The sequence below is a fragment of the Lissotriton helveticus genome, chromosome 1_1 (genome assembly GCF_964261635.1).
Source record: "Lissotriton helveticus chromosome 1_1, aLisHel1.1, whole genome shotgun sequence".
In the NCBI taxonomy this organism is placed as follows: Eukaryota; Metazoa; Chordata; class Amphibia; order Caudata; family Salamandridae; genus Lissotriton; species Lissotriton helveticus.
Genome location: NC_136057.1, coordinates 1,263,773,754 through 1,263,799,983, shown reverse-complemented (window position 1 = coordinate 1,263,799,983; position 26,230 = coordinate 1,263,773,754). Strand labels below are relative to the sequence as shown.

General features: G+C 42.2%; 1 protein-coding gene across 3 annotated transcripts in view; it reads left to right on the top strand.

Annotated features, from left to right (window-relative positions):
* The window catches only part of LOC144822575 (B-cell receptor-associated protein 29-like), a 270,162-nt gene that overhangs the window by 51,154 nt on the left and 192,778 nt on the right, over positions 1–26,230 (top strand). For all 3 annotated transcript variants that reach the window (XM_078680293.1, XM_078680300.1, XM_078680283.1), the window contains one exon: positions 19,941–20,041. In XM_078680293.1, coding sequence (XP_078536419.1) covers positions 19,941–20,041 — 101 coding nt within the window. The remainder of the gene's footprint in view (positions 1–19,940; positions 20,042–26,230) is intronic.

Sequence of the window (26,230 nt, the reverse complement as noted above, 5' to 3'; positions counted from 1 at the left end):
CAGTGACCATGTCATGAATGATAACGGAGGAATTTCATTGGTTTTGTATGAGTGAAATATCCAGCTAACTATAACACCCCTAAAACCTATGTTTTTTCAGTGATATGTGTATACACAGTTACATATATATACACCCCTATACTGACTCTTCATGTTATAAATTCCCTTTACACCCATAAACCCACCCCAAACCTTAAAAATCCCCTTTACACCGAAAACCCCATACCCACCCTAAAATGTCCTTACAATCCCAAAAACCCATACCTACCCCTAACCATAAAATTACTCTTGCCTCCCAAAAACCCATACCCACCCCAAAAATACCCTTGCCACCCAAATACCCATACTCGCCCTAAACCCTAAAATTACCATCGCCTCCCAAAAATTATTACCCACCCTAATCCCTAAAAATTTCTATTGACACACAAAAACCCTTACCCCCTAATTCCTAAAACGAAGCTTGCCACCCAAAAACCCATACCCACCCCAAAACCTAAAATTACCCTTGCCACCCAAAAGCCCATACCCACCCTAAACCTACCCTTGCCACCCAAAAAACCCTCCCCAACCTAAACCCTAATATTACCCTTGCCAACCCAAAAACCCATGCCCACCCTACACCCTAAATTTACCCTTGCCACCCAAAAATCCATACTCACTCGAAACCCTAAATTTACCCTTGCCACCGAAAAAAAGACACCACCTTAAACCCTAAAATACCCTTGCCACCCAAAAATCCTCACCTACCATAATTTCTAAAAATACTCTTGCCACCCAAAAACCCACAGCCATCCTAAACTCTAAAAAATAACCTTGCCAATCAAAACGCCATACCTACCCTAAACTCTAAAAATACTCTTCCCACCCAAACACCCACCCTAAACCCTAACAAACATTAAAAATGCAATAGGTCTCGCCTTTCATTAAGTTAAAGCCATTTGCTTTGCTATACAATACCATTAGCAAAGCAAATGGCTTTAACTTAATTAAAGGCAAGGCCTATTGCATTTTCAAATCTTGTTTATCATTTATCTCAAGGTACTAGTTCATTGTGTTATCCATGGGGAATAATGAGAAAGAAGATTTACTAATTTGGAGGAGCCAGATCCCCGTCCAAAAAACTTTTCATTCGTACTTCATCACCAATTTTGGTGGGTAATCCTTTATAGTGTTGTCACAGCATTTTTGCGTGATTTTCGCAACATTTTAAGGTATAAGTCGGTCTGTGTGTGTCTGAACACTTTGTAGATCACCATGGGTGTTGTCCGAACCTGAGCTTAATGGAGTGTTTCTAAATCTGTATTTTAATTGTGTATTGTGAATAGATAACATAGATTAAAAAAAAAGAGAATAAAAAAAAATATCCAATGTTATATCACATGTATTGAAATGACAAATTCTGAAGTTATGTAATGTTTTTACAATAGATGAAGTGTTGGGAGATATCGAATCAAGCCTGAAGAAGGTGGTCGGATCAGCTTATACCACTGAAACGTCGCTACTTATAAGCACCAAATTGAATTGGTTCTCATTTGCAAAATAATAACAGTTCATCCTGATGTGTTGCACCTGTAATGATTGTTGGTTTGGTGCTTTGTGTGTTCCTTATAAAAAAGGTGCTTGGCGAGATTTATTGCTAATGAGTACTTTTAGAAAAGGGCTTTAAGCCCTGCCCCTCATTTCCATTGGCTGGCTTCACCGTTTATGCTAAACGGTGGCCTGCCATTGGAAATGAGCTATCTATGTTGCCTCCCTTTGTCTTTTTGGGCCGGCCCACCCGGACTGGCTCGCCTGCATTATGGCTGTCGTGACAAAGTTCGAGTCTCTTATTGGGCGCTGTGAGAACGCTCTTCATATGGTAACAGGCTTGTTAGCTACTGCTGCTGGTCACGTCGGGTTTCCAGTTCAGGTGTATCCGAGATTCTGCTTCCTGCTTCCAGCGTCTGGGGAGGTGATCGAGGGCAGCGCTGTAACAGCCAGAACCGCCTGAGGAGTGCAATCCCTGCTGAGTAAGCTCTGCCCCGTGCAAGCACTGCGGCTGCACTCAGCCCCTGCAGGGTTGTCCCCCAGGGAGCACTGCGGAAGTGGTTCAGCTAGAGCGGAGTGCAGCTTGCGGGCTTCCCAGTGTGCCCCACATGCAATCTTTCACCATTCCGCAATCGCAGCCCGGCTCCATCCCTGATAGAAATGCAAGCAGCCATACCAGACCACCATTCAACCGCCCCTCACACCAGCGCACCTCACTGCCCCCTGCCAGGTTCTAAGACACAGGTAAGTGGCACAGCGCAGCGTGTCTGGGGAGTGGCTAGGCTTGGCTGCCCTGATTAAAGGGGCTTGATATGGTCTGGCCAGCCGCGCCCAGGAAGACCAGAACAGCTCTGTGGCCAGTGCTCACCATGTTGCACGTGCCACATAGTCCTGGCCCTCCCTGATTTCCTTGACCCCCCCTAGGTGCACCACCCTCCCCCTTGGGTCTGAGTCCCAGACACCCAGCGCTGGGCGAAAGCCCTCACCAGCCATGGCCGGCAGCTCAGTCTCAACATTAGTCTCGCCTTCATCACTGTCTCATAGCAATATCATCTCTGCGTGTCAGGGACTCCGAAGAAAATGGTGAAAATTTGCATTCATGAAGGTGCAGCCCTCTATCCCATCAGGGAGGAGGTAACAGATCCTTCACTTCAGCCCCCTCTAATGCCTACACCGGCCCCTCTAGGGGAAGAAGGGCAAGTGGGAGCTAAGGGAGAGCAGCATGGTTAGGGGCTCAATCAGCCTTTCAGACTCAATTCTACCAATATATCCGCATCTTCGCCAAGATTCAAAAGACCACTAGTCAAACAGTAACGATTGAGAGCTTTTTACAAATCAAGAAACGGGTATTTGCAGTTGGGCAGAAGATCGCTTTCGACCAACATTCTTCGGCCCTGTAATATAGCGCCTCTCCTTTCCAAAAAACCTTCAATTTCCTATGGCACTAGAAAAAAAAGAGATTTGAACAAGATCCTCCGTTACCCCTCCTTAACCAGGCAAGTAGCTTTTGGCAATCAGGTGGGGAAGCATCACACAGACCAGCATACCTCCTAAGGACCTCGGCACGCCCTCTTCAATCTTCTACTTTAACAAGTTTGCAGCCCTTAACTGTCTACACTAACAACTCCGTCGGGAAGGTTTCGTAAAATTGCTACACCACTAGCTGTAAATCCTCACAAGGAATGGTTCTGATTCGCAACTGCACCAATATGCGACCACCTTCAATGCAAGGAGAATAGCAAATCTGATCCGGAAAAGCAGACCTGACAGTGCCCCTGCCCCCAGCAGCATTGCAGCAGCCATTTACAAACAAGACTGGGAGTTTTGGTCTTGCGCACTGGAAAAGCTGTTCAAATACTGCATAATCACTGAAACTTCACCATTATCTTGGCCTGGCTCGATCTTACACCCGATTTACAACAAGCCTTTGCAATGCAACAGGTCTTGCATTTACGCGATTTTCAGCTATTGACATTGTAAATGACAATGCCTTTTATTTTTTGGGGGTTTTGAAACATAAATAAAACGCATTGTCATTTACAATGCCAATAGCTCCAACTCGCGTAAATGTGAGACCTATTGCATTGCAAATGCTTGTTTTAATCTTGTGAGTACTATTTCACACATGTGAATTATTGATTATTGTGTCAATTATTGATTTATTGTTTAAATTGCATTTTTAATGGTTTTATATTGGACAAAGGATCCATTTAATAAAACATACACATATGAGCTTTTGGTTTCTGTGACACTCGTTGGTGATATTGTCTGGATATGTATGGTTGTGATATGTATGAATGATGGCATGCTTTTAAACAACCCAAAGGGACGTTTCTTCTGACTTATTCTCCTTAAATTACCACACCATGCTTTAGTAATATAGTTATCAGTGTGCTCCAAAATGCACCACCAGCTGCACACTACATTCGTACCACAAATGGCTGTGGCTCATTTGCCACACCTTTTTACGCGACGCTTGGATTTTTCACAATTCCCATTAGATCAGTGGTGTACCAATAATAGCAACCCCCACTATGAAAATTGTTCCAGCACCACTGGTTTGCTCCTGTTATTAAAAAAAACAACCTGTGTAGATCTCCTGAAGTGGGAGAGCAATCTGACTTAATCCTAAATGCTAGTAGTATATTAGAAATAGAGAGTTAATGCATTGTTGAAGGTTTATATATAGCAATACTGAAGGTTTATATATAGCAATACTCCTCCGCCTCACCTAAGTCTATACCTTTTTATAATACGTCTTTGAAACATATAAGATACATGTTATCATGCATTTAAGGGGGCAGCAGGAGGCATGATATGTAATGTGATGTCCTTTGTTTATGAAACAAAAGCATTTTTTTAACTAAATGTTTAAAAAAACATTTTTTTACATTTGAGAGTCCAGTGAGCCAAACTTTTCTTTTATTCATCTTCAGTGTTTCTAAAATGCTATACAACCTAGGGGCAATCTAGCGATGCAAAACACAAAATGGTGACCCTTAGACACAGCAGTCACAAACACCTTACCCAGAGGAAGTAAGTGCAGCTCCTCTAACATCGCACTACAAGTTACGTGATGCAGACACTCTACTAACAGCTCTCATACGACTTACTTTGGGTAGAGCAGTGAGAACATCGCATCGCACCGAAACATTCCACACTCAACATCATATATGATCCCTACTAAATGCTGGATAAAAATGAAACCTGCCTAGTAATCATACTTGACTTCTCTGCAGCGTTTGATACACTGGAGAGGAGGTACTGCTGAACACCCTCTCTTCAGGTTTTATTGTTTCAAAACTCCAGAATTTACTGTTTCAAATCATATCTGCATGACCGCTGCAAGATAGTGAAAATGAATCCACGCTATTCGCACCAAATGAAAACCCCATTTTGAATCGGGTAAGGATCAATGCTTGCCCCCATCTTATATCTTGAACCTTTGAGGGATTCTTAAATACACTACGCCTATTTTACCAGTAATATGCAGATGACACAGAGTTTATTAGGCTCTATAAGAAAAACTCTATCACTCTCTTAAATTCTTTCTTTGCAGACTACAGAGCTGGATGACAAGATGTCATGTTAATCCGCTTTGACCCTGAAATTAATACTGTATAAAAAGATGACTCGCACACCTCCCGGAAGCAGTCTTGCTCTTATATGCTACAGAATGTCAAATCGCTAGTTTTTTTTAAACAACAAATTCGCGAAGCACATGTAAAATCAATGGTAAAAGATTTCTGAACCAGCTAATGCTTGTTAAAACGATTAAGAAATTAATTTCCAAAGAACACCTTAAACAGATTTTAAAAGCATTGTACATCTTGATGTTGGAATTTAGGATATCCACAGCCTCCCAGCTTTCCTGCTCCACTTAAACGTGTTCTACATGCAGCCAAAGTTGGGCCTTAAAATGCCATCACATATTTTTCTCGGATTGCTTCCACTTCCAGCCCCTTGTACTTTTAGACCTGCCTGAAATTAAACACTCCTATTTTCTGGAAAGATATTAATACTCTGTGTCACATGGAGACACCTTCACAGCAACAGCAAGCTCAGATTTCAGTTCACCAAAACCTCCACCCTAAAACGCTCCCTCTCCAGGTTTGCTCTGACGATCTTGAATAACATATGTGCAGGTGTCCCACATGACCATTCTTTTGCAGTCATGAAAAGGCTTCCCATATTCCGATGGACTCCTGTATAGTCTCCTTACATGAATTGCAGCCCTTTATGGCTTCATATTATTTGTGCTCTTTTGAAACTCACTTATTGGCGTGGGCAACTATACGCACAGATTTGAGAATCTCACTTACTTCATATTCTAATTTTGTCATAAACGTATTCTTATGAATTTATATGCAAAAGCAGTTGATGTGACCCTACCTGTACTGCACAAACTATTCATAACAAGATTGAATATGGACAAAAACAGGTCTCAGGAAAAGAAGAAACATAGAACGTAAGTCTGTTATGAAAGAAGTACTACATTTATGAATGTGAAATTTAACAGCATTAGAGTACAATAGTACTGATACTACAAAAACAGACAAGGAAAGCAGATTAATTATTATCGGATTGATGACATTTCAACCCAACGTACAATTGCCCTTGTGAGGTTCACAGTCACATTTGACAGGGGATGGCATAAAAAAACCAGGACCTGCATCGTCCCAACAATTGGGGTAATACTCCATATGTTACGTATTCTCATAACTCTGCAAGAACCAGTTTTAAACCAGCTGTGAGCACCATTTCCTCATGGGTGTCAAGAATTACCAACATTTTGATAGCTTTCCCTCATTGTGCCATGGATACTTATAGTATGGCAGACATTTTATGCCAGGGTTAGGCCACGCATTGTCTCCGTTCAGAAAACAACATGCTAGGCTCAAACGAACACACCCTGCTAAGTGTAACAGCTTAAGTCTTTATAATATGCACAGAGCTCATACAAATGAGACCTTGATAGATTATTCCTGATTCAGACAGTATCTTTTCAAGTTTTTCTTAAAACCTCAGAGCCTTGTAATTGAGTAGAGTACTAATGGCTGCTGATCCTATAACATGGGACCAGCTACAGCAAGCGATCTAGGTCCAGCTTTATGCTGCAATATGTAGTTATGACTTGTCTGCGATTATCTGCAGAGCGCAACATTTTCTGTGGTTTAGGAACAGTAAAATGGCTTGGAATCATTTCATGTAAAGCCTTTTAAAAAATACAAAGTACTCGTGTCTCAATCTGAGTAGCCATAAATGTCGTGGCTTTGTAAATTCAACATATGATAATATTTCATTAGCCCATTCACAATTCTAATCGATATTTTTGGGATAACTTGTAATTTAGCAATGAAAGATTGTGAAATATGAAGATAGACTCTGACAATAGGAACGCCTAGACAGAAGCAAAGTCTTGCATAAGACGTATCGAATAATAATATCTTTGACGGATTGTACAGGTTGAAATGAGACTCAACAGAAGACTGAATTTAGGAAGCAAAAGACCACTCGCTGTAAAAAATTACCCCTAGTTTCTGTGTTGTTGAAATTAGCTAGGAGGATGGCCTAGCTTAGGCCAGTGAAATGAAGACACTGAAGTGAAACTTGGTTCCAAAACCTCAGATTTGCCCACATTGTGTAATAAATAGGTTTTAGATGTCTAAATTATTTGCTAGCTTTGAGATATGCTGCAATTTTCTTTTCATTCGCACAACTTTTCCATAGTTCAAGTAGGATCTGGGTGCCATCAGCACACATCTGACTCAGCAGACCATGACTCGCAGCCACTTCCCCGCAGGGATTGTGTAAATATTAATTAAATAAGAGCTGGTACAGGACTGTGTGTGCAGGTTTTGGGTTAATGTTTTGTTAAACCTGTTGCTGGCTATTTGTGAAAAATATCGTATTCAGTTTAAAGCCTAATCCCTCACGACAGTCATGTGTTTGAGGCACGTAATCTAAGCCATGGTCCAGAGTGTCAAATGGTAGAGAGAGGATTAAAGCAGGTTCCTGTTGTAATAATGACTGCTCCTTCCCTTATCACAGAGTTCCATCAGTTTCTCTTGAATGTCCAGCAACGTGTAGTCCATGGCCTTCAGGGGCCTAAAACGTAAATTGGTTGTTAAACAAAACACTTTCCATATTTGTTTCCAAGTAGTCCTTCAGCTGGATAGTAACGCCTAACTCTGCTATCTTGGATATAAATCTGAAAATAGAGATCAGTCTGTAATTAACTGCTACGTGCAATTTGCGTAGTGCGTAGTAGCGCAAACTACGCACGATCTGCGGGCGTAGCGTAGTACTACGCACAGGGTTAATAATGACCCCAGATTTAGTGGTTAATTCCCAGGAGAATTTAAATGATTCCTGTGAGTAGTGATCAAGTGAGTTCATTTTAGTTTTATATATTTTTTTAAAGTAACGTTTAGCCATGTGTAGCCTTTTTATATACCTGATGATGAGCTTTAGGACTAGATCTATCTAATTGTCGACCTAAACGTGCACCACTAACGCTCAAGCTGCAATCGTTTAATTTTTCTTTAAATCATGGCATGTGAATTTTGTCAGAAATGTACATAATAGTTAATGAGGGTTGTTCCTCAGGTTAACTCATATGTCTGTTATGGATGTTTCAGTGATTTCTTCATTGGTAATTGATTGTAGGCTCTTGTTGTGTTGTAGGATACACAGCCATGTTCCGCAGATTTTTTCTCTTTTCTTTTCCCTTTGTTAGTGCCCTCTTAATCTGAAATTTAATTACCATGATCAGACCAAGTCACTAACCTAATCTGGTAGGTAGATTAAAATCTAATAGTATGGGCCTGATTCAGGGTTTGGTGGACAAGTTACTCTGTCGCGAATGTGACCGGTATTCTGTCTGCCTTATTTCTCATGCCATAAATATAGTGCACTTGCAACAAGGTGGACAGGATAGCTATTATGTTTGTGACAGAGTAAACTGTATGCCAAACTTTAAATCGGGTGCTAAGTCTTAAAGATGGCCTGCATTATATCTGGGGGCCGGTGCTAATTGAAGAAAGATTACAGTATTTACAAGAGGTAAACAATCATATGAGACCGCTTAATCTTTGCTTGCTCTTTTGTTAAAATGTCCCTATATCAAGATTTGTTTACTGAATATCTGTAGGACTTCAATTAATTTGTAGAACTTTGTGAAATCCCGCTGTTATAACCCCGCCCCAAAACTAACTGAGGCAACTACACTGGTAATTCTTGGAGTAGTCCCACCAGTCGGTGGCTGCTTCCTGTGAGGGCAGATGGTATGCCTCTTTCTCTGCCTAAGCTATAGCATTGATGGCATTTGTCTGGAAAAACCATAACCACCAATGTAAGAGATTGGAGAATTAGTTTAGGAGGATGAAAACCCACTTCAGATAACAATCACAATCCTTGTTAGGGGGAACCACTGAAGTCACTAAATAAACCTGTGCTTAACTTTCTGGTAGCTTGGCACAAAGCAGTCAGGCTTACCGTAGAGGCAATGTTTAAGGTTTTTAAGCAGCACTCAAACAATAATAAAGTGAAAATACAACACAAGAAAAATTCCATACCAATTTAGAATTAAATGTTTTAACAAATAAAATGACACCAAAATGACAGTTAGTAGAACAGAGATTTGTGTATGAGTCAAAAAATGGCACCAGTAAGCGCTAACTGGCCCGTTCTAGAGTGACCAAATAACTGCAAAGTCTAGGCCGACCTGGTCTGTCCCGGTAGAAAGTGTACCTTCTGATTAAGTGCCATTGACGAGTCGTCAGCAGGGTACGCTGCAGTGTTGACCAAGGAATGGCCCAATGATGACTGGAAGCGGCTGCGCGAAGTCTGAGTTGATCGGAAGGTGTGGAGCGTCAGACCCGGTCAAGCCATTGACAAAAGTTGTCAGCTTTGTTCCAGTGCTGCTTGGCCTCTAGTCGGTTATGCACTTTGGTGCTGATCGGCGCCGATGCTCAGTGTGAGATCTGGTAAAGCTTGCAGTAAGGCAGGGATAAATACTCTCTCACCATGGCCATGGGTCCAGAACCTAGGAGACAGAACTAGGGGTCAGGACTTACTCACATAGAGGCCAGGAGAGTGATGGAAAGCAGGAAAAAGCCTTTGGAAGCTGGTTGTGTCCCTGTAGCTCAAACAAAAGGTCAGCCAACTAACTCTTGGGGTCACTTCTGGGGTCAAGGCAAACAGGTCCAGTTTTCCTTCAGGTTTTCAGACAGAAGGACAGTCTTGCTTCTGATTGTTCTCAGGTCCAGGCTTATACTGAGGAAAGATCTGGATGTTCCATATTTATGCCCAGTGCAAGCCGGTGGATCTAGGGCAATTCATTTTCCACCTCTTAATCAGTTCTAGTCATTTCCTCCCCTCCCACTAAGTTTGGAGCTAGCTTGACCAGAGAGACAAAAGAGAGGCAGACCTAGGTATGAACCTTATCAGCCAGTGAAAAGGTAGGCAACCTCTGAAGCTCAGGAAGGGGCTGAGCAGAGCACCCAGGCCATCCTGTCAAGGCAGAAGACCCCCTCCGGAGCCCTTAGTCCACTCTCTGAGAGCAATACACACCTCACACAGGGGAGACATCAGGGGTCAAGTCGCAGCTGGGCACTGGCACAAAGCCTTTTTGCTTTTAGGCAAAAAAACAACTTTCTGAAAGGTTCAATTCCAAAATAGTAAAATAAAATCCGACTTGACAATTATGTTGACTGACTGAGGGTATTTGTAGAGTGCACTACTGCCGACGCGTCTTGGCGCTGAGAAAAGTAGTGGAACATAACGCTGATTTGAAATTACTATTAAAAGATTCCTTGAAATAATTTTCTAGCTATTTCTAAACTAAAGTTAGCACCTTTTGTAACGTAATAGTGAAAACCTTTGGAAGAGCCAGCCTTGCCACAGTGAAAGACAACTTTGGAGGTTTTTTATTGCCAGGACTTGTAAAACATGCACGTCCTACTTTTTCAAAGTGGTTTTGTTATGCTTCAGTAGCCGTAACCAGCAATGCATTACATACATTGTAGTCTGTGATGGGTACTAACAATGGGCCTAGTCATAAACATAGAAACAGTAGGGCTCAAGCACAGCTTACATGTTATCCAATTGTTTGCAAGTGTGTAACATCAGGTGCTAGGTATACGTTCGAAATTTTGTATTACACTGAAGAAAAACCTTTTTTTGGACTGTATAATAGTGACTCAACTAAAATCAAAACTAGTTATAACCAAAACCAGACTCCCTCAAACACCTCACTCCTGACTTGCAATTATTAGCCACTATGTGCTATACATGTTCTACTTTTATATGTAATGTAACCTGCCCAAAGTGTTTTTGTAGCCTGCCTTTAGGTGCCTTGTAAGTATTTTAAAGGAAGGTAAAGACTGGCAAAAGGTTTATAGTGCAAGATTAAAATGGCAGTTTATTTTTAATTTTTATTTTTATTTGTTTATTGGTTTTAATTACAGCCATAGATACATAATTGGACGACATAATCAAGATAGTCAACATAGTTACCAAGCAGACATTGATTTACATTGCATATCAGGCATTACTTTCCCACGCTGTATCTAGGCATTTCCATTTCAACAGTAGGCGACACGCAGGGATCCCCCCGATTATTTATTCCATTTCAACCATTTCCGATCCCACTTCTTGGGGCACCCTCGAGCCTTAACAACCTCGGTCTCCGCCAACATGCATCTATCCAGTTCCTTAGCCATACTGTAATGAGCGGTGGGACCGACCGCACCCTCCCGTTGAACCAACGTGTACCCCAGTGTTGCAAATTGCTGTTCAACTTCCGTGAGGTCAGTGTCCTCCCATATATTCAGCAGTCCTAATTGTGGCTTTAATACTATTTCCTTTCTCAAGGCCGCTTGCATGTGGTCTGAGGCTCCCTCCCAGATGACACGTATCTTCGGGCAACTCCACAAAGTATGATAAAACGTGGCCTGTTGCCCGCATCCCCTTAGACAGAGATCATCAGGTCTAGAACCTATTTTCGCCAAACCTTTCCCTGTCCTGTATGATCGGTGGAGTATTCTAAGCTGTATCAGCCTGACTCTAAGTGTGATGGCCTCTTCTCGAGGTGACATAAGGGCCAGTTGCCAATCCTCGTCACTCATCGGTCCTAAGTCGTCTTGCCACCGCTCCCTAAGTTTTGGGAAGGTGTCTAGTAGGTTATTGGTGAACTTCTTATATGTGAGAGATATCGCCTTTGAAGTCAGAGGCCCATCTAATAAACGGTCCTCTATTGGTGATGACTCCGGTATATCTTTGAGGGGTGGAAAACATGCCCGCAACGCGGGTATGATTTACAAATACCTGTATATTTCTCCTTGGGCCAGTTGATATTGACTCTGGAGGTCACTGAATGTAAGTATAGCTCCCTTCTTAACCAGGTGTTTCACTGCGGAGATACTTATGAGGTCCCACTTGTCGAACCCAGGATGATGGCACAACATGCCCAGCTTCCGAGTACACCACAAAGGCGTCACCTGTGTGAGAACTCTCGCCCACCCCAAACGAGATTTGACTAAAATGGCAGTTTAAAACTGCACACACAGGCTGCAGTTGTAGGCGTAGAGACAGAATTTCAGTGCTAGTTCAGTGGGTGGCAAAAGGAGTAATTCAACCCGCTAGTAGTATGTAATATACAGGCCCTGAGTACATTGTAGTGCCATATACTAGGGACCTGCAAGCAAATTAAGTTGCCAGTCAGGTGTATACCCTTCTTAACTTGTTTGAGAGCGAGAACACAAGCAGTTTACCTCTAGTTAGTAGGCCTAAAGTGCACCGAGTCCTCTAGTCAGCAAAAACGTCTTCAGCCAAAGACAGCAACAATTTGAGAAGATGCCATGCAAAGGATGGTAATTTCCAGAAATCGTGTTTTTCCGCTTATGACTTGGAGTTCATCAGGACCAATAAGTATTTCAGAACCAGAGTCATATCCATTTGTGCATTTGGCTATCATGTATAGCAGAGTTCAGAGTAATACTATAATTCAGAACTGAAGAAGCCAAAACAATACAATTTAGCCATTTCTTCGTCATATAGAAACTCACTGCCTTAAAAATATCCCACAATAAGTTCCTGTACACATTCAAGGACTTGAATGAATATATACTTCTAGAACCACACCAAATATTAAAAACTGGAAAAATTGTGAAAGACTGTGAATCTACCCCATGGCATGCATAAGGAAACCAACACCATAAGTGACTCTTCCCTTTTTTAAAATAGTTTCATTTTTATCTCAAAAATACATTAGTTCCTAATTGAATCCTTAATGCCGTGCACCCATTCATTTAGAGGGATCATTTCACTGGCCGTAGTCAAAATAGAATTCCATGTATTCGTTGTAAATGACCTCACATGCACCTCCATAAATGCTGACATTTGGATGCTCAGAGAATCAAGTTAGAGAGACGGCCCACTGCTAGTGACATTATTGGCCCTGTTTCCCTTCTGGAAAGCCCTTGTGTTTTTTTTTAAAGGACTCACCTCTATTGACAGAAGAGTACTCATCCCACCACACATAAAAACAGTAATGGGAGAAACACCAGAGTTTGACTGACAGCTTACATGACTGACACCATCTCACTTTGGATGTCTAGCACCATCATGCCTATGATGCCAAATCACCTAACCAGGAAAGTGCCAAATGTCACACATGTAAGCGTGTGCTACCTCTGCAGTCTAACATGCAGGGGCTAGCGACAAGACTAGATAAACAGCAGGCTGGTTTGTTTGTGAAGTAAGTTACATGCAACAATTGAGTGATCATATGGTTTGATTTTATAGACGTCTTTAATAGGATGACATGTTATAGTCATTTGTGACATTATTTTCTCTGCAGTGTGTGACTACAAGGTCCGCTCTTCTCTAAACATTTAGGGGGCTATTAAGTCCTGAAATTAAGTAGGTCTCAACACATCAACTCAATTAAGGAATACACACTGCATAAGTATGTTCTGCATACCCTGACACCATTTGACATATTGGCATATTGCATCAAATGTTGCTACCTTTTTTGCTAGTGAGTGACCATTCGGTCTTCCTGTCTCCAGATCACCATGGAAGCAGAATGGTGCAGATACTAAGCAGGATTTAATACGCTGTACTCCAGAAGAACTACATAATGCACTTATTTAAGTACCATGCTCCAGCACTTGCTCAAAGAAATACAAAAAGGATCTCATGCGTATTTAGTCACATTGATGAAGTTGAGTGAAGGTCTAGACAAATTGTATTTAAACTTAAGAAGTGGATGGATCACAGTGTGTACACTGGGTTTGTGATACCTAATGTTGAACAATCAATATTATAAGTCCATTTATTTAGATTTTTCTCTACCTACGAATGCCGGCCTGCAAATACCAGCGCAGTTTGTACGATTTGCATGTGTGAATATTTTTTAGAGTCAGTAAAAATTCTGAAGGTTGGTCACACACTAGATAGCATATTTAAAGGATCTCCTCCTGGTCCAGAAGAAAGCTAGGTGACTCAATAGGCATATAATTAGCTGGGTGAAACATGCAAACCACTGTCAAAGATGCCAGAGATGTATCATTCGCCATTGGCATCTTAAACATGCTTTTAAATTTGCCAGAGGACCCTTAAGAGTAACATTTCTGACATTGGGGTTATGTTTAGGAGATTTTAATTGTCATTTCTGAAGATTCACACTTGAGAAAAAGATATAAAGAGCGATGTAAAGTTCGAGCCCGCCCTAATGTATTCACCTTCTGTGTGTGGACTCGTTGATGAAGCATGACACACATTTATTGTGGTTGAGAGTCTCTTTAAAAAAGACCCAAGGTTTTTCTAAAAGGCATAAAGGGATAAGAATATTACTAGTAGTGGGCTAGCACTCTTATTAGTTTTTCCTGATAAATTCCTTAACAGTAAAGTTAGCCTACTAGCGTCAAAACGCTTCTAACTCTCCTCATAGGTTTAAGCTACATTAGTATACTGTCTGACTTAAAGGTATTTATGCCCTTTATATTGAATAAATTGGCTTTTGTGTTCAAATATTTTTCATTTCTGCCATACCTTGTTAACATAATATCAGTGTATTATGGCTGATTACCTTTCTTGTGCTGGTTCACACTCCATTTTGTATTGTCTCTCTACTCAGAAAAAGAGAAGTCATTTCTCCCATAAAGTGGTGTTAAGCTTGTACAGTTGTGGCACTTGTACACTAATCTCCTATGCCTTCCAAAGTATCCATCAGTGTGGACTCTGGGATCACACTCCAACTGGAGCACTGCACTCTTTTGTATGCTCCCACTGGGGCGGGGGTGAAGAAGACCAAGCCAAAAGTTTAACCGTAATTTGCCCTCACTCTCGGGTGATAAAGAGAAAGGACAGACTTAGGGAGTATAGTAAAACAATTAGTGGATGCAATAGGTGATCATATCTTATAAAAAATGAAATTGTTTAAATTCCCCCTAAATTGAATATGACACCAAATGTGTGGACCAATGTACAGTGCTAATGTTACAGGATCAGTGCAGATAAAATTGTTAGGGGGGGTGCATATTAAAATCAACGTATCGGAAATGTTAGACCACTCGTGAGAATGTTAGCTTGGACTCCTCGGTCTTATTAGGTCAGGTGTTTTCAAAAGTATTGTTCTAATGTTTTAGATGTTTTAGCTCTTTTGAAGGCACACCAGAGAGCTAGAATTTGAGTGTGGAAAGTTTGTAAAATATGTCAGTGCTAATGGATAATTTTCTGAATGTGATTGACTAAGGGATCAACTGCAATTCTCTCTTTCCTTGGTCTGTTGTTTTTCTCAGGCAATGCGGACCTTGATGTATGAAGGACATGTAAATGTAAATGTGTAATGTAAATGTGGGTGTACTTGTAAAGCGCACTGCGACTCCATGGAGTATCCTGGCGCTGAAGACCGCTGGGGAACCCGTCCTGGCTTTCCCTGTGAGATGGTCCCTTCTGGGTATCTCCAAGGTGAAACCAGGCATCCCCGGCGTCTGTGTGGGGCCGTTGTGGAGTTGAGGCAAGCTTAATGCCCAGAGTTGCTGAGTGTGATCCCTTGTTAGAGTAGGCACCGAGGCGAGAATTATCAAGTCCGTTTTGACCCTGGTCCACGACCCTGCCGCGTCGGGAATTGAACCCTGGTCCCGGGCCGTTCTCTGCTTACGGGTCTGCCGCCTCTAACCAGTGAGCCACACCACTCCACATGTGTAAAGGCTTTGGCAGACACTTCTTTTAGAATACGATCTTTGAAATACATTTTATGTCAGAAGATCTAACTGACTTGAAAAGTCAATGATATTGCTGCTATTTATTTAATCTGAAGAATTGCCAAACTGATTGTATATCCCATAACACACGTTGGTGAATCGATGTGGTCAGCAAACAGGTTTTGTCTGAGTTCTTGTGATGCGTACTGGTCTTCAAGGTTTCTCCCCCTTAGTTACCTCATTATGTTGTAAGAGGCTGAGTGTTCCCTTAATATAGGTCTGAGTAAAAAAAACAAGCATTTCCAATGCAATAGGTCTCGCATTTGCGGAAATTTAAGCTATTGGCATTGTAAATGACAATGCCTTTTATTTATCTGTTTTCAAAACCAACACATAGGTAAAAGGTTTGTCAGTTACAATGCCAGTAGCTCAAATTTGCGAGACCTATTGCATTGCAAATGCTTGTTTATTCTTGGCGAAGTCAAAACTTTGTTACATATAGCCTATACATGTGATGCAATTGGGTGGCCTTGTGAGAAAAGAAATTGGAAGTTAAACTGAACAACTGAAAGTACGCCATAACTAATACCTGCTATGGGGCTGAAATGTATAGGTGTCTACTGGCTTATGCAACTGGTACCACATGACCGTAGCTCCTAATAAAACTCGTGCAAGGTTAGGAGGAGAATTAAGAGCTGGCGGCAGTGCGCCCACCTGTCGGCACTCCTCGTTACTATGCATGTTGTATGAAGTTATTTACAGTATCGTAATTGCATTTATATAGCGCTTACTACCCCTGATGAGGTGTCCAAACTATTTGACAAACGAACCCTCAAAACACCCAACCAGGGTCGGCAGAAGGCTGTGGCTGTATTACCAGCTGAGCTGGAATCAGGCAGTTAACTGCCAATCAACACAATAGTGGTTGGAACGGAAGGTACCGGGTCACACAAAACTGTCAATCTCTGGTGCAAAAATAGAAACTGGAAACAAGTCAATGAAAGGTGCAAGGAAGGAACACAAGCGTCGTCAGCAGTGCAGAAAGCCAGAAGGTAACTCAGTGAGAAAGTCACTTACGATGCAGGCCTGTGGACAGCCTGCTCTGACCGGGTTGGATCCAGACAGGGCCACCCAGCCTTTCATGCTTCCGAGGTCACCATTGATGTGGATGACAATGAACATTGCTATTGGGACTTAGAAATCGGTGTAGGTGTGCAGTATATGACTGTTATATAGCTCAAAAGCCAACGTTTTACTTACCTCTGAAGCTACTGCATAGAATAAACGCACTCTCCCTGCAGCATGGTCAGAAAGTCAAGCAAAGCCAGGCCGAGGTGCTTTCAATGGGGGTCTACCGCCTGGGCCAGCCTTGTTCTAGGTCGATTTACTAGTATGGCCTCTACTGCAGAGCAGGCTACAAGCAAAGGCAAGGCTCGAATGCTGGCGCATGGCAGATCTTCGTGTTTCACTAAAGCCAATGGTGTCCGCCAGAAGCATTTGGAGAATTGTCTCTTTGGATGGTGGAGCATCCTGGATTGGATTCTTGCACCTGCCGTGCTTGGCATCATGCAAGCACTGATTTTTAAAGGAAATATGGCTGACTGAAACACCTGTCAATCATGCTTTCAAAGAACCATAAAGCCCAGGACATGTACAAGAGGCTTTGTCGTTTGAGGGGTAATACCACTGAGGGGTGAGGGACTGATTGTTTTTTTTTAGGACCAGGTGCTCAAACCTAACAGCCAAATTAGCAGAATTGTAAAAACAGAGCCAACCTACTCTGTACGATGAAAAGTCGTAAGAGCATCAGTTGTAATAGGCAATTGTTTTAGGAGGTTGCTGAAGGCTGAAGCCTCTCTATTGGAAAACAATCAGGGACAGTGGCCACCTTTGGCATAGGTCAACGCAGGTTAAAACTTTTAGCTGTATTAGAAGTAACTTCAAACTCCAGTTTGTCCCTTCATACATTCAACGTAGGAAAACATGTTGACCAACTTCCAGCTTATTAAATTTGGGTAGTCAACGGATGGGCTCTCGTAAAAGGTTCAGACAGACTGATGCATGTGAAATAATCCGGCAGCTGCAGACATTCTCAGCAGAGGTCTGCCACTGCTAAGGCAAATGTCAGTTAGTTTCAGGATTCAGTCTAAAATGGATCCGATTCAAGCCCGGCGCTAAAAACCTGCAGGCAATGGAGGGCGAGCTGCTTATGCGGCCTCTTATGGAGGGGTGGGGGCAGAACACATATGAAAGCAGTGCAGTGGAGCAGGCGCGGCGCAGAAATAGATCATAGAGATGTGGTTTGGGCATCATTGTAGGCACGCAGTGGTCCGTGAAATGAGGCGGTTCACCCCATTCGGGGAATTAATGTGACTTATACAAACTACCCGACCGTAGTTTATGAAGCCTCGCGTACCGCCTGCGGAGCGAAGCACCTTATTATAGCACACATGCTCTCTTGAGAAATAGCAACAAGACGCTCCATTTCGCAGTTCTCAAGGTTATTTGCAGCCCATCAGAGAGTCGCCGAGCGCGCGATCACAACGCCAGCTCTTGCGCACGGCACGGGCCGTCCATCTTTCCCTTTCGCGCTCTGGTGACAGGATGTAAACATTTAAGAACAAGCCAGCAACAAAACAAAAAAAATGCGTGGTGAAAACGAGGCCTGACACGCAAATAGCATTTCCGGCCGGGAGAAAGGAGAGGCGTGACACGCACCTGAAGGGGCGGAGAAACAACGGAGCGGGCTGCGGAGTCTGGACACGGAGGGACAGGACGAGAGGAGCCGGTGAGGGGGGGCATCGAGGGACAAGAGGGGCGGGTGAGTTTGCCTGTATGTGTGTGTCTGTGTGCCTGCGTGTGTGTGTGTGTGTGTGCGTGCCTGCCTGCCTGCCTGCGCCTGTGTGAGTGTGTGTGCCTGTGCCTGCGTGCATTCACCAACGCGAAAGCGTGCGCGTTCACGAGGTCAAATCTCCGGCAGGAGAAGTTCGTGACAGTCTGCTGTCCACATTACCCCAAAAGTGATCACATAAGTTGTCGAGACCTAGACAGCAAAGCTTTCGCTTTGCTTTCGTCTAGGCTCGACCTAAAAAAGGAATTCCACCAGTTCGTTCTCAGAACCCTGCCAAATACATAACCCATTATCCATAAATCCCTGCCACAGTTTGATGTTTGGTTTGTTGGGAGTCTGTTCTGCATAGTGTCTCTGCCTCGAATTGACCAACATTGATGTTCATGATAGTGGGTGAACCTTTAACTCCCAGTGATGTGCCTGAAATTTGTCAAAACTGTTTTTTCCAAGTGTGAAGTAATTTCCAGGAAGGTTTAGTTCCAACCATTATAATACAAATGCTTTACTAACATCATAAAACCACTCACTTTGCTGTAATGGTCTTTCCACTGCTCTCAGAGAAGCTATTTCTTGTGTATTAGTATAAGGTCCTTGATGTCTAATATATTTACTAATATTTCAGATTCAGGCTCAAACGTTACATCCCAGAGGATACTGGAAATATATTTATTGTCTCTCACATAGGATTATTGGTTAATTAATGCCTCCCTTAAGAAGTCTGCATACTTTGTGCAGGTTCCAAAACTGGGCCAATACCAGACACAACGGGCTCCCTGGTGGTGGAGTCACATTTTTGTGAATCTTAGGCAGTATAGAAAATGCTAGTGTTTTTCGGTGTTCCCATTGATCCAGACAGACGTCTGAGAGTCTTGTACTAAATTCATTATTATAATGACTTGGCGGTCTATGAAGAGTTAAACTGTAGTTCTAAATTTAAAAAGTCCCGATTCCGCTCTCTATTACCAAACACATTTTGGTTTTATCTGTCTTATCTACGAAGGTGAAACAATTTAATTTATTAGTAAACTAAGAAAATACTTTTTTCATTTTGTAACTGCAGCAAAGTGGTAAAAAAAAGCAAATGTAGCAGTGTTTTCTTTTCATATAATACAGATCTAAAATCTGATTTATGAACATTGCTAAGGCATTATTATGTAGCAGTAAAGCGATTATTTTAAAACTGAAAGGTGTTGATACCATGTTTTCTTCGTAAATTTGAAACTGTGGTATCAAGAGAATTCTTTGGAGGAACATATCTCTGCCTTGTGTGTCATTGGACTTTGAATTCATCTAATATTTTGGCAACTAATCTATTTTGTTTGATGGACTTGTCCTGTATTCTTTTTCAGATGGCAAAAGATTTTTAAATTCAACTTGTGGAACACAATTGCAGCTTACTGGAACAAGGCATTCCTTGCAATCATAATAATCCTGATTGTTCTGTTTCTTGGTAAGTAATTATTTGCATTGATTTAAAAATGTATTGCTGCTTACATTTTCAGTGTCTTAAAATAGCAGGCAGGAAGGACCCTAAGTGGTGCAGAAAGTAAAGTAGTCCCTGTGGAAGCAGCGGAAGAAACTGAACAGATGATCCTGGCTAATGTTTATATATCAAGCATTTATATTCTACCATTCTTTTAATCCTATCACAATTACTAAAGTAATTCAAAGAGAAGAACATGGCAAACGGATATTGAGTAAACACTGGTTCGGACTATTCAAGCACTTAGCTTACACTTGCTTTCGCAGAACTAATACGGTCTGTAAATACTAGTGTCTGAACTCATCACTTGTCTTAGATGACTGTTTCTTGTGGCAAGAAAGAGAAGAGTTCTAAGTTTTCATTTAAGGGAATGAATGATCATTAAACAGTATGTTTGCTTTGTGGCACTCTTTGAAGGCAATATTTAGTGGTTTTGTAATTAAGTATTTGGCAAAAAGAACTGAACACTTTGAAGTTTTGTTTTTCATGAAGATCCTGTAAAATGTTGTAATTCAAGTGTGACTCCTAAAGATCGTCGTCTGGCCATAGGTAGAATAACAGCAGAACTAAATCATCCACGTAGACTTTGAAATGCAAGAAGAGGCCTTCTTTACAAGACTTGTATTTTTGGAACTAGACAGAGCAGAAAACTTCTCGATAACAGGCATAAAAATAAGACACCTTGGAAAACCCACACCCTTATTAAAACAGATCATTTCATTCTCTTGGCATTGAGCACACATAATGGATGTGCCATTCTATAGAAATTTGAATATAATGGAAAAGGTGGTTTCAAATGAAAAAGTAAATGATTTGTTTAAGAACATTGTCATCTATAAGGCATATGAGTCCCTAATGATCGGTGCTTGGATCTGTTTACAGAAAGTGCAAAATCCAAATATTAGTCTAAAAATCGAGAAAACAAATGGACGGATGGCTTTTCTGGGGAATGGTATCATTAGTTTGTTGATGCAGTTGCGCCCTTTTATAAAAGCTATCTGATATTTTGAAAGGAGGTGTCCTACCTGCTATTGTAAAATTGCCTTGTTTTTCTTGATTCCAAAACCAACAACAGACATAACTGTCTAGTCTAGTTAAAGATTACTTTCACTTTTGAATGTCATGCTAGAAGTACTTGTGTCTGTGCTAGAAGAGGAAAGGCTGAAAATCATTGATCAGTCAAAGATGGGGTTTGAGAAGAATCACTATGTTACTGGCAATATAAGTAAGTGATTGACCTGGTAGACTTAAATATGAAAAAGTACAGATACCTGTTCTCAGAACTGTGGAAAAAGTTTTCTATAAAGTAGAGTAGTTGTATTTGGAAATAATTTAGCAGAAATTAGATATTCAAAAAGGTTTTGAAAGTAATATCTTATGCTGATGATCTGCAGTATTTCTAAACCTGAACTATCTGCAGTGTGTTGTCAGGTAATCAGATTAATTACAAGAAAATGTGAGTTCTGCCTATTACACCAAGCTACACTAACAAGTGAATTGCAAAACCGATGTTATGATGAGCAAAATATGGTTTTAAGCATTTAGGAGTTGAGACCTTCCACTGTTAATGTATTATAACATTATACTAATACTGAATTAGATTGAGTGATATTGCAAGAGGTGGGCTAAGATTTTTATATTTCTTTCAAGCCTTTTTCCTTCCACCTTAGATTAAATACATTACTTTAAAAGGTAAAGTATTTAAGAATTTCTTATGGTGGTGGGCCAAGAATAAAGCAAATGTGTACCATCTTACATACTACGTATTGAAATCCAAGAATGGCTTCCTAAATTTATGCACTATCAAGATTGTTGGGAATCTCAATTATGGCTGAAAACCAAATTCTGTTCTAATACAATTAGAATAAAACATAATCTTGGAAACGTTGGATAAAGAAAATGAGTTCTGTTGGTAAGGGAATGTCCCTGTATGGTGAACAGTCATGTTCATACTCTAATCTGTGTGCACAGTGACCTAGGCCGGCCTCTTAACTGCTGTGGGGTCCTGGACCTGTCCTGTGACCTGGAGAGGTTCACCAAGCATACCATCATTGCACTGACAATAGACAACTGTCCCTCTTCTGGGTTAAATACTAAGAAAGGTGGTGGAAGTATACAGTATTTTGTAAATCAACAGTAACCAGACTTTTAAAATCTTTGTCGCAGGAGTGGAGACCTACTGACTCACTCTTGTAGCGCAACACTTGTTAGCACTAACGCACATCCTAGAGTTAACATCCCAAAACTACGTTGTGCATGTATGCACATGTGAATGAATGAATGAAATGAAAAAGGATTTATAAAGCGCATAGCTGCCCGGGAGCGTCCCAGCGCTGGAGTACAGAGGATATCTGAGGGGAACTGGGGGGGGCAGGGTGAAATTATGGATCTTGTGGGAACAAGTGCGTCCGGAGTTAATCAAAAATAGGGAATGGACACTAGTATCTACTGAACCATTAGTTCAAAATTGACAACCCTCATAGGCACCCATATATACATAGATATATGGTAATCTAGTTACTCGATTACTTTTATACCGACTTATTTTTAATTGACAGTGTTATCCCCTTTTTCATTAAATATTTTTTGGAGATACACTGCTTTTATAATTATTTCACCCTCCCTAGTATTTCTGGACACTTCTACCTGGACCAGAGGTAGCCTCGGGTGAGGCAGGCATACTACACCCTTTTGACTTCCCTATGAATATGCCATGACACCTGACGGGGCGGAAAAAAGATATACCGCATCGCACTAATCAGGCTGCCTATGAGGGTTGTCAATTTTGAACTAATGGTTCAGTAGATACTAGTGTCCATTCCCTATTTTTGATTAACTCCGGATCTAATCAGGGGAACCGAATGGACCGAAAATCCTCTTCCCTCATTTTTGATAGAAGTAACAAGTGCGTCTTCAGGAGTTTACGAAATTTCAAGTAGATTGGTTCGGATCGAAGACTAACAGGAAGGGAGTTCCACAGGGTTGCAGTAGTGACCGAAAAGCGCCGCCCTCCAGTTCGGGCCTTCCTAACTCTTTGGACAGTGGCCAGGTTACCATGGGAGGAGCGCATGGTCCTGGTGGCTTTGTAAGGGTAGAGTATTTTTCACAGGATAGGGGGCCCTTTGCCCTGAAGGGATCTATGGGTGATACACAGGGCCTTAAATTTGATTCTTTCCCGGACAGGCAACCAGTGGAGGGCCTTGAGTGCTGGTTTAGCCGATGTTCTCCGGGGGGGTGCCTGTCAGCAGCCTAGCCGCTGAGTTCTGGATGCGCTGAAGGATATTGATGGTTGATTCTGGAGCGGCCATAAAGCGGGCATTGCTATAATCTAATCTGGATAAGATAAGACCCTGAATGAGCAACTTTCTGGATTGTGTCGGAAGTAGGGGGAGAATCTTACGGGCTGAGCGGAGTAAGCCTACACTGGTACCAGCAGTCTTTTTGGCCTGTGTCTTAAGGGAGAGGTCTTGCTCAAGCCACACCCCTAAGCTTTTGAGTTCCTTCTTCGGTGTAGGGAAATCCCCCAGGCACAAGGGCCAGATGGAGGTGGGAAGGGATGTCATTTGCTGGCCCAGAAGCATGAGTTCTGTTTTTGTGCCATTTAGTTTAAGTCGAGAGTCGCACATCCATGTGTAGATTTCGGAGAGGCAGTTATGCAGGTTTTCAGAATTGCCCTTTTCCAGGGAAAGTGAGACGACCAATTGGGTGTCGTCAGCGTGCGTAACGACTTTAATCCCAAAGGGAGTGACCACATCCTCCAGGGGGGCCATATAAATGTTAAATAAAGTAGGGCTCAATGAAGAGCCCTGAGGCACTCCACACTGGAGGGGAAATGGCTTGGAACGCGCGCTACCTTCCCAAACCTGGAAGGTTCTGTTCTTCAAGAAGGATGTCAACCACAGCAATGCTGTGCCCCTTACCCCTAAGTTGGAAAGGCGCTGGACTAAGATCTTATGGTCCGCAGTATCAAATGCTGCGCTTAGGTCCCTTCATGGTGCATGCATTGTGTGTATGAATGGCCCTTAGTAATAGACACCTGTGGAAACAATTTTGGATACCCTGCCCTGGTGCACAAAATGCATGTGTGGTTGTTGTCCCAGACAGTGGTAGTGTGTTTGCTGACATTCCTGTAGCTGAAAGGAGGCGACAAGCCTCCTTTAGAAGTTATTTTATGTCATTTGCTGACGGGAGCTGCTGATTAATCTTCCTGTTGCACTGCTATTTGGTAGATGGTGAGGATGAAGGGTGGGACTGCATTCTTTGTTGTTCAAAGAGAAAGGGACTTTGGTGAGACCAGCTCTTTGTCATTCCCCTCTTCACTATTCTATGTAGCTATTGACAGACAGATGCATAAAGCTAAGACCTTTTTGTGATCCTGTTGTGGGTACTCCTGGATGGAAACTACTCTGCTGTGAGGAACTTCACTCTACACAAAGGCTGTGCCTGGAGAGTAGCTAGAATGGACACTTGAAAGGCGAATGCCCTCAAACTGGTTCTAAAAGGGCGCATAGTAGATACACATCTTTTGTCGGCTTTTGCTTTATAAAAGTGGGAACCACTCACCACTTGTTGCTCCAGTTTCAAGCTCTATATGACCAAAGAAGGGAGTGCTCCACAGAGTACTACGAGTACTGTGATGCTATCAGAGCGGGTGTCTATCTGACAGTCAGATTCTCAGAGGTCAAGGGGCATTACTGAGTCTGTACCTTGCTCATAGAAGCTGACCTGAGCTGGTGGGCTTTTCCAGATGAGGAGAATGGCGGAGAGCAATCTGAGTGCTCTGGTGTTGATAGATAGCTGCCTCTCAGAATCATGATTCCATACTGTGACCCAGAATAAAGTTGTGGCTTGTTCAAGCACCGCTCTGTCGAAGAAAGTGTGTCCCTGTTCAAGCTGCCTTGCCAAGAGGAGTGGCACCTGTGAGAAATCTTGTTGCCCATGACGTTTGCCGGTACATGACTACATCAAGATAGTCCCATGTGAGGCTACCGTGAGCACAGGACACCTACCCACCTGCTTTCTCAATTGTGTTCCCCAATGCCATTCTTGCTCACAAAACCACCACCTGTAAGCTGTGAGTGTAAGATGAGGCTGAAGTGTGGGTGCCAGGAGGAGCTGGAAAAGTGGTTTGCACACTCTCATAAGTAGAAGGACTGCAAGTTCATCAAGTCAGGCAGCACCTAACTGCCTGAAGTATTCTGGACTACACTGAGTCTGTGACGAAAGCCTATTTGAACAGCGAGAGGCTCTGTGCACTGTCCTATGAGAGTGTGCAAACCACTTTTCCAGCTCCTCCTGGCACCCACACTTCAGCCTCATCTTACACTCACAGCTTACAGCTTACTTGTGCCTGAATTCCGCTATCATGTTTATTCCCGAGGGGGAACCGTCTTAGCTGATAGGCACAGCCAACCCTGCACCCAGGACCCAAAATTGCATTTGGCTCAGGACACTAAATTGCATTCTGGTAATATTGTGTGTGTAGTATTTAGTTCTAATATGTATTAAAGTATTTTTCTTAAAAACAAAATCCATAGGTTGGATTGTCAATTATTGAGCTCCTGTGTGATTGTTGAGTCTTTAACTGTACTTTCTCCCTTAGAAGTTGTGGCTGCTTGCCATCATCTGCTGCTGACAGCGAAGTGGTGAACAGGTTGTTCTTCACACAGTTTAAGCCATGGCAGAACAGCCCCTGAGATATCAGAGACACACACAACCTCAACCCCGGTGGTTGAGGCCCAGTAACCCTTGCTTGTGCTATGGGCCCCTGTAAATGTGACTGACAAGTCCACATTTAAGGCAGATTGTGCAAGGAACAAATATGTAGAATTTGAATTTTGAAAAACTAAACAAGTTTACTCATAGAGAGTTATAGGTAGAAGCAGCTACCTACTAGTTAGTCTTTTTTAGATTGCAACCTACCAGACAGTGCAGCTGTCTGGTTTGCTAAAGACATCCTGTGGACTTTGAGAAAGTTGACCTAGAAATGCATTCTGCCCTTTGCTTGCAATTAGCTTTGTGGTTTGTAACTCCAAGTTTTCTTTCTTTCCATTTGCTGACATTATTTGTTTAGGCTGTCCAGCTTGAGTTTGTCTCTTTCCATGCCCAGACCTTATTTACAGTATCCCTCTGAGTGCTCCCTTTTTGTAAACAGGC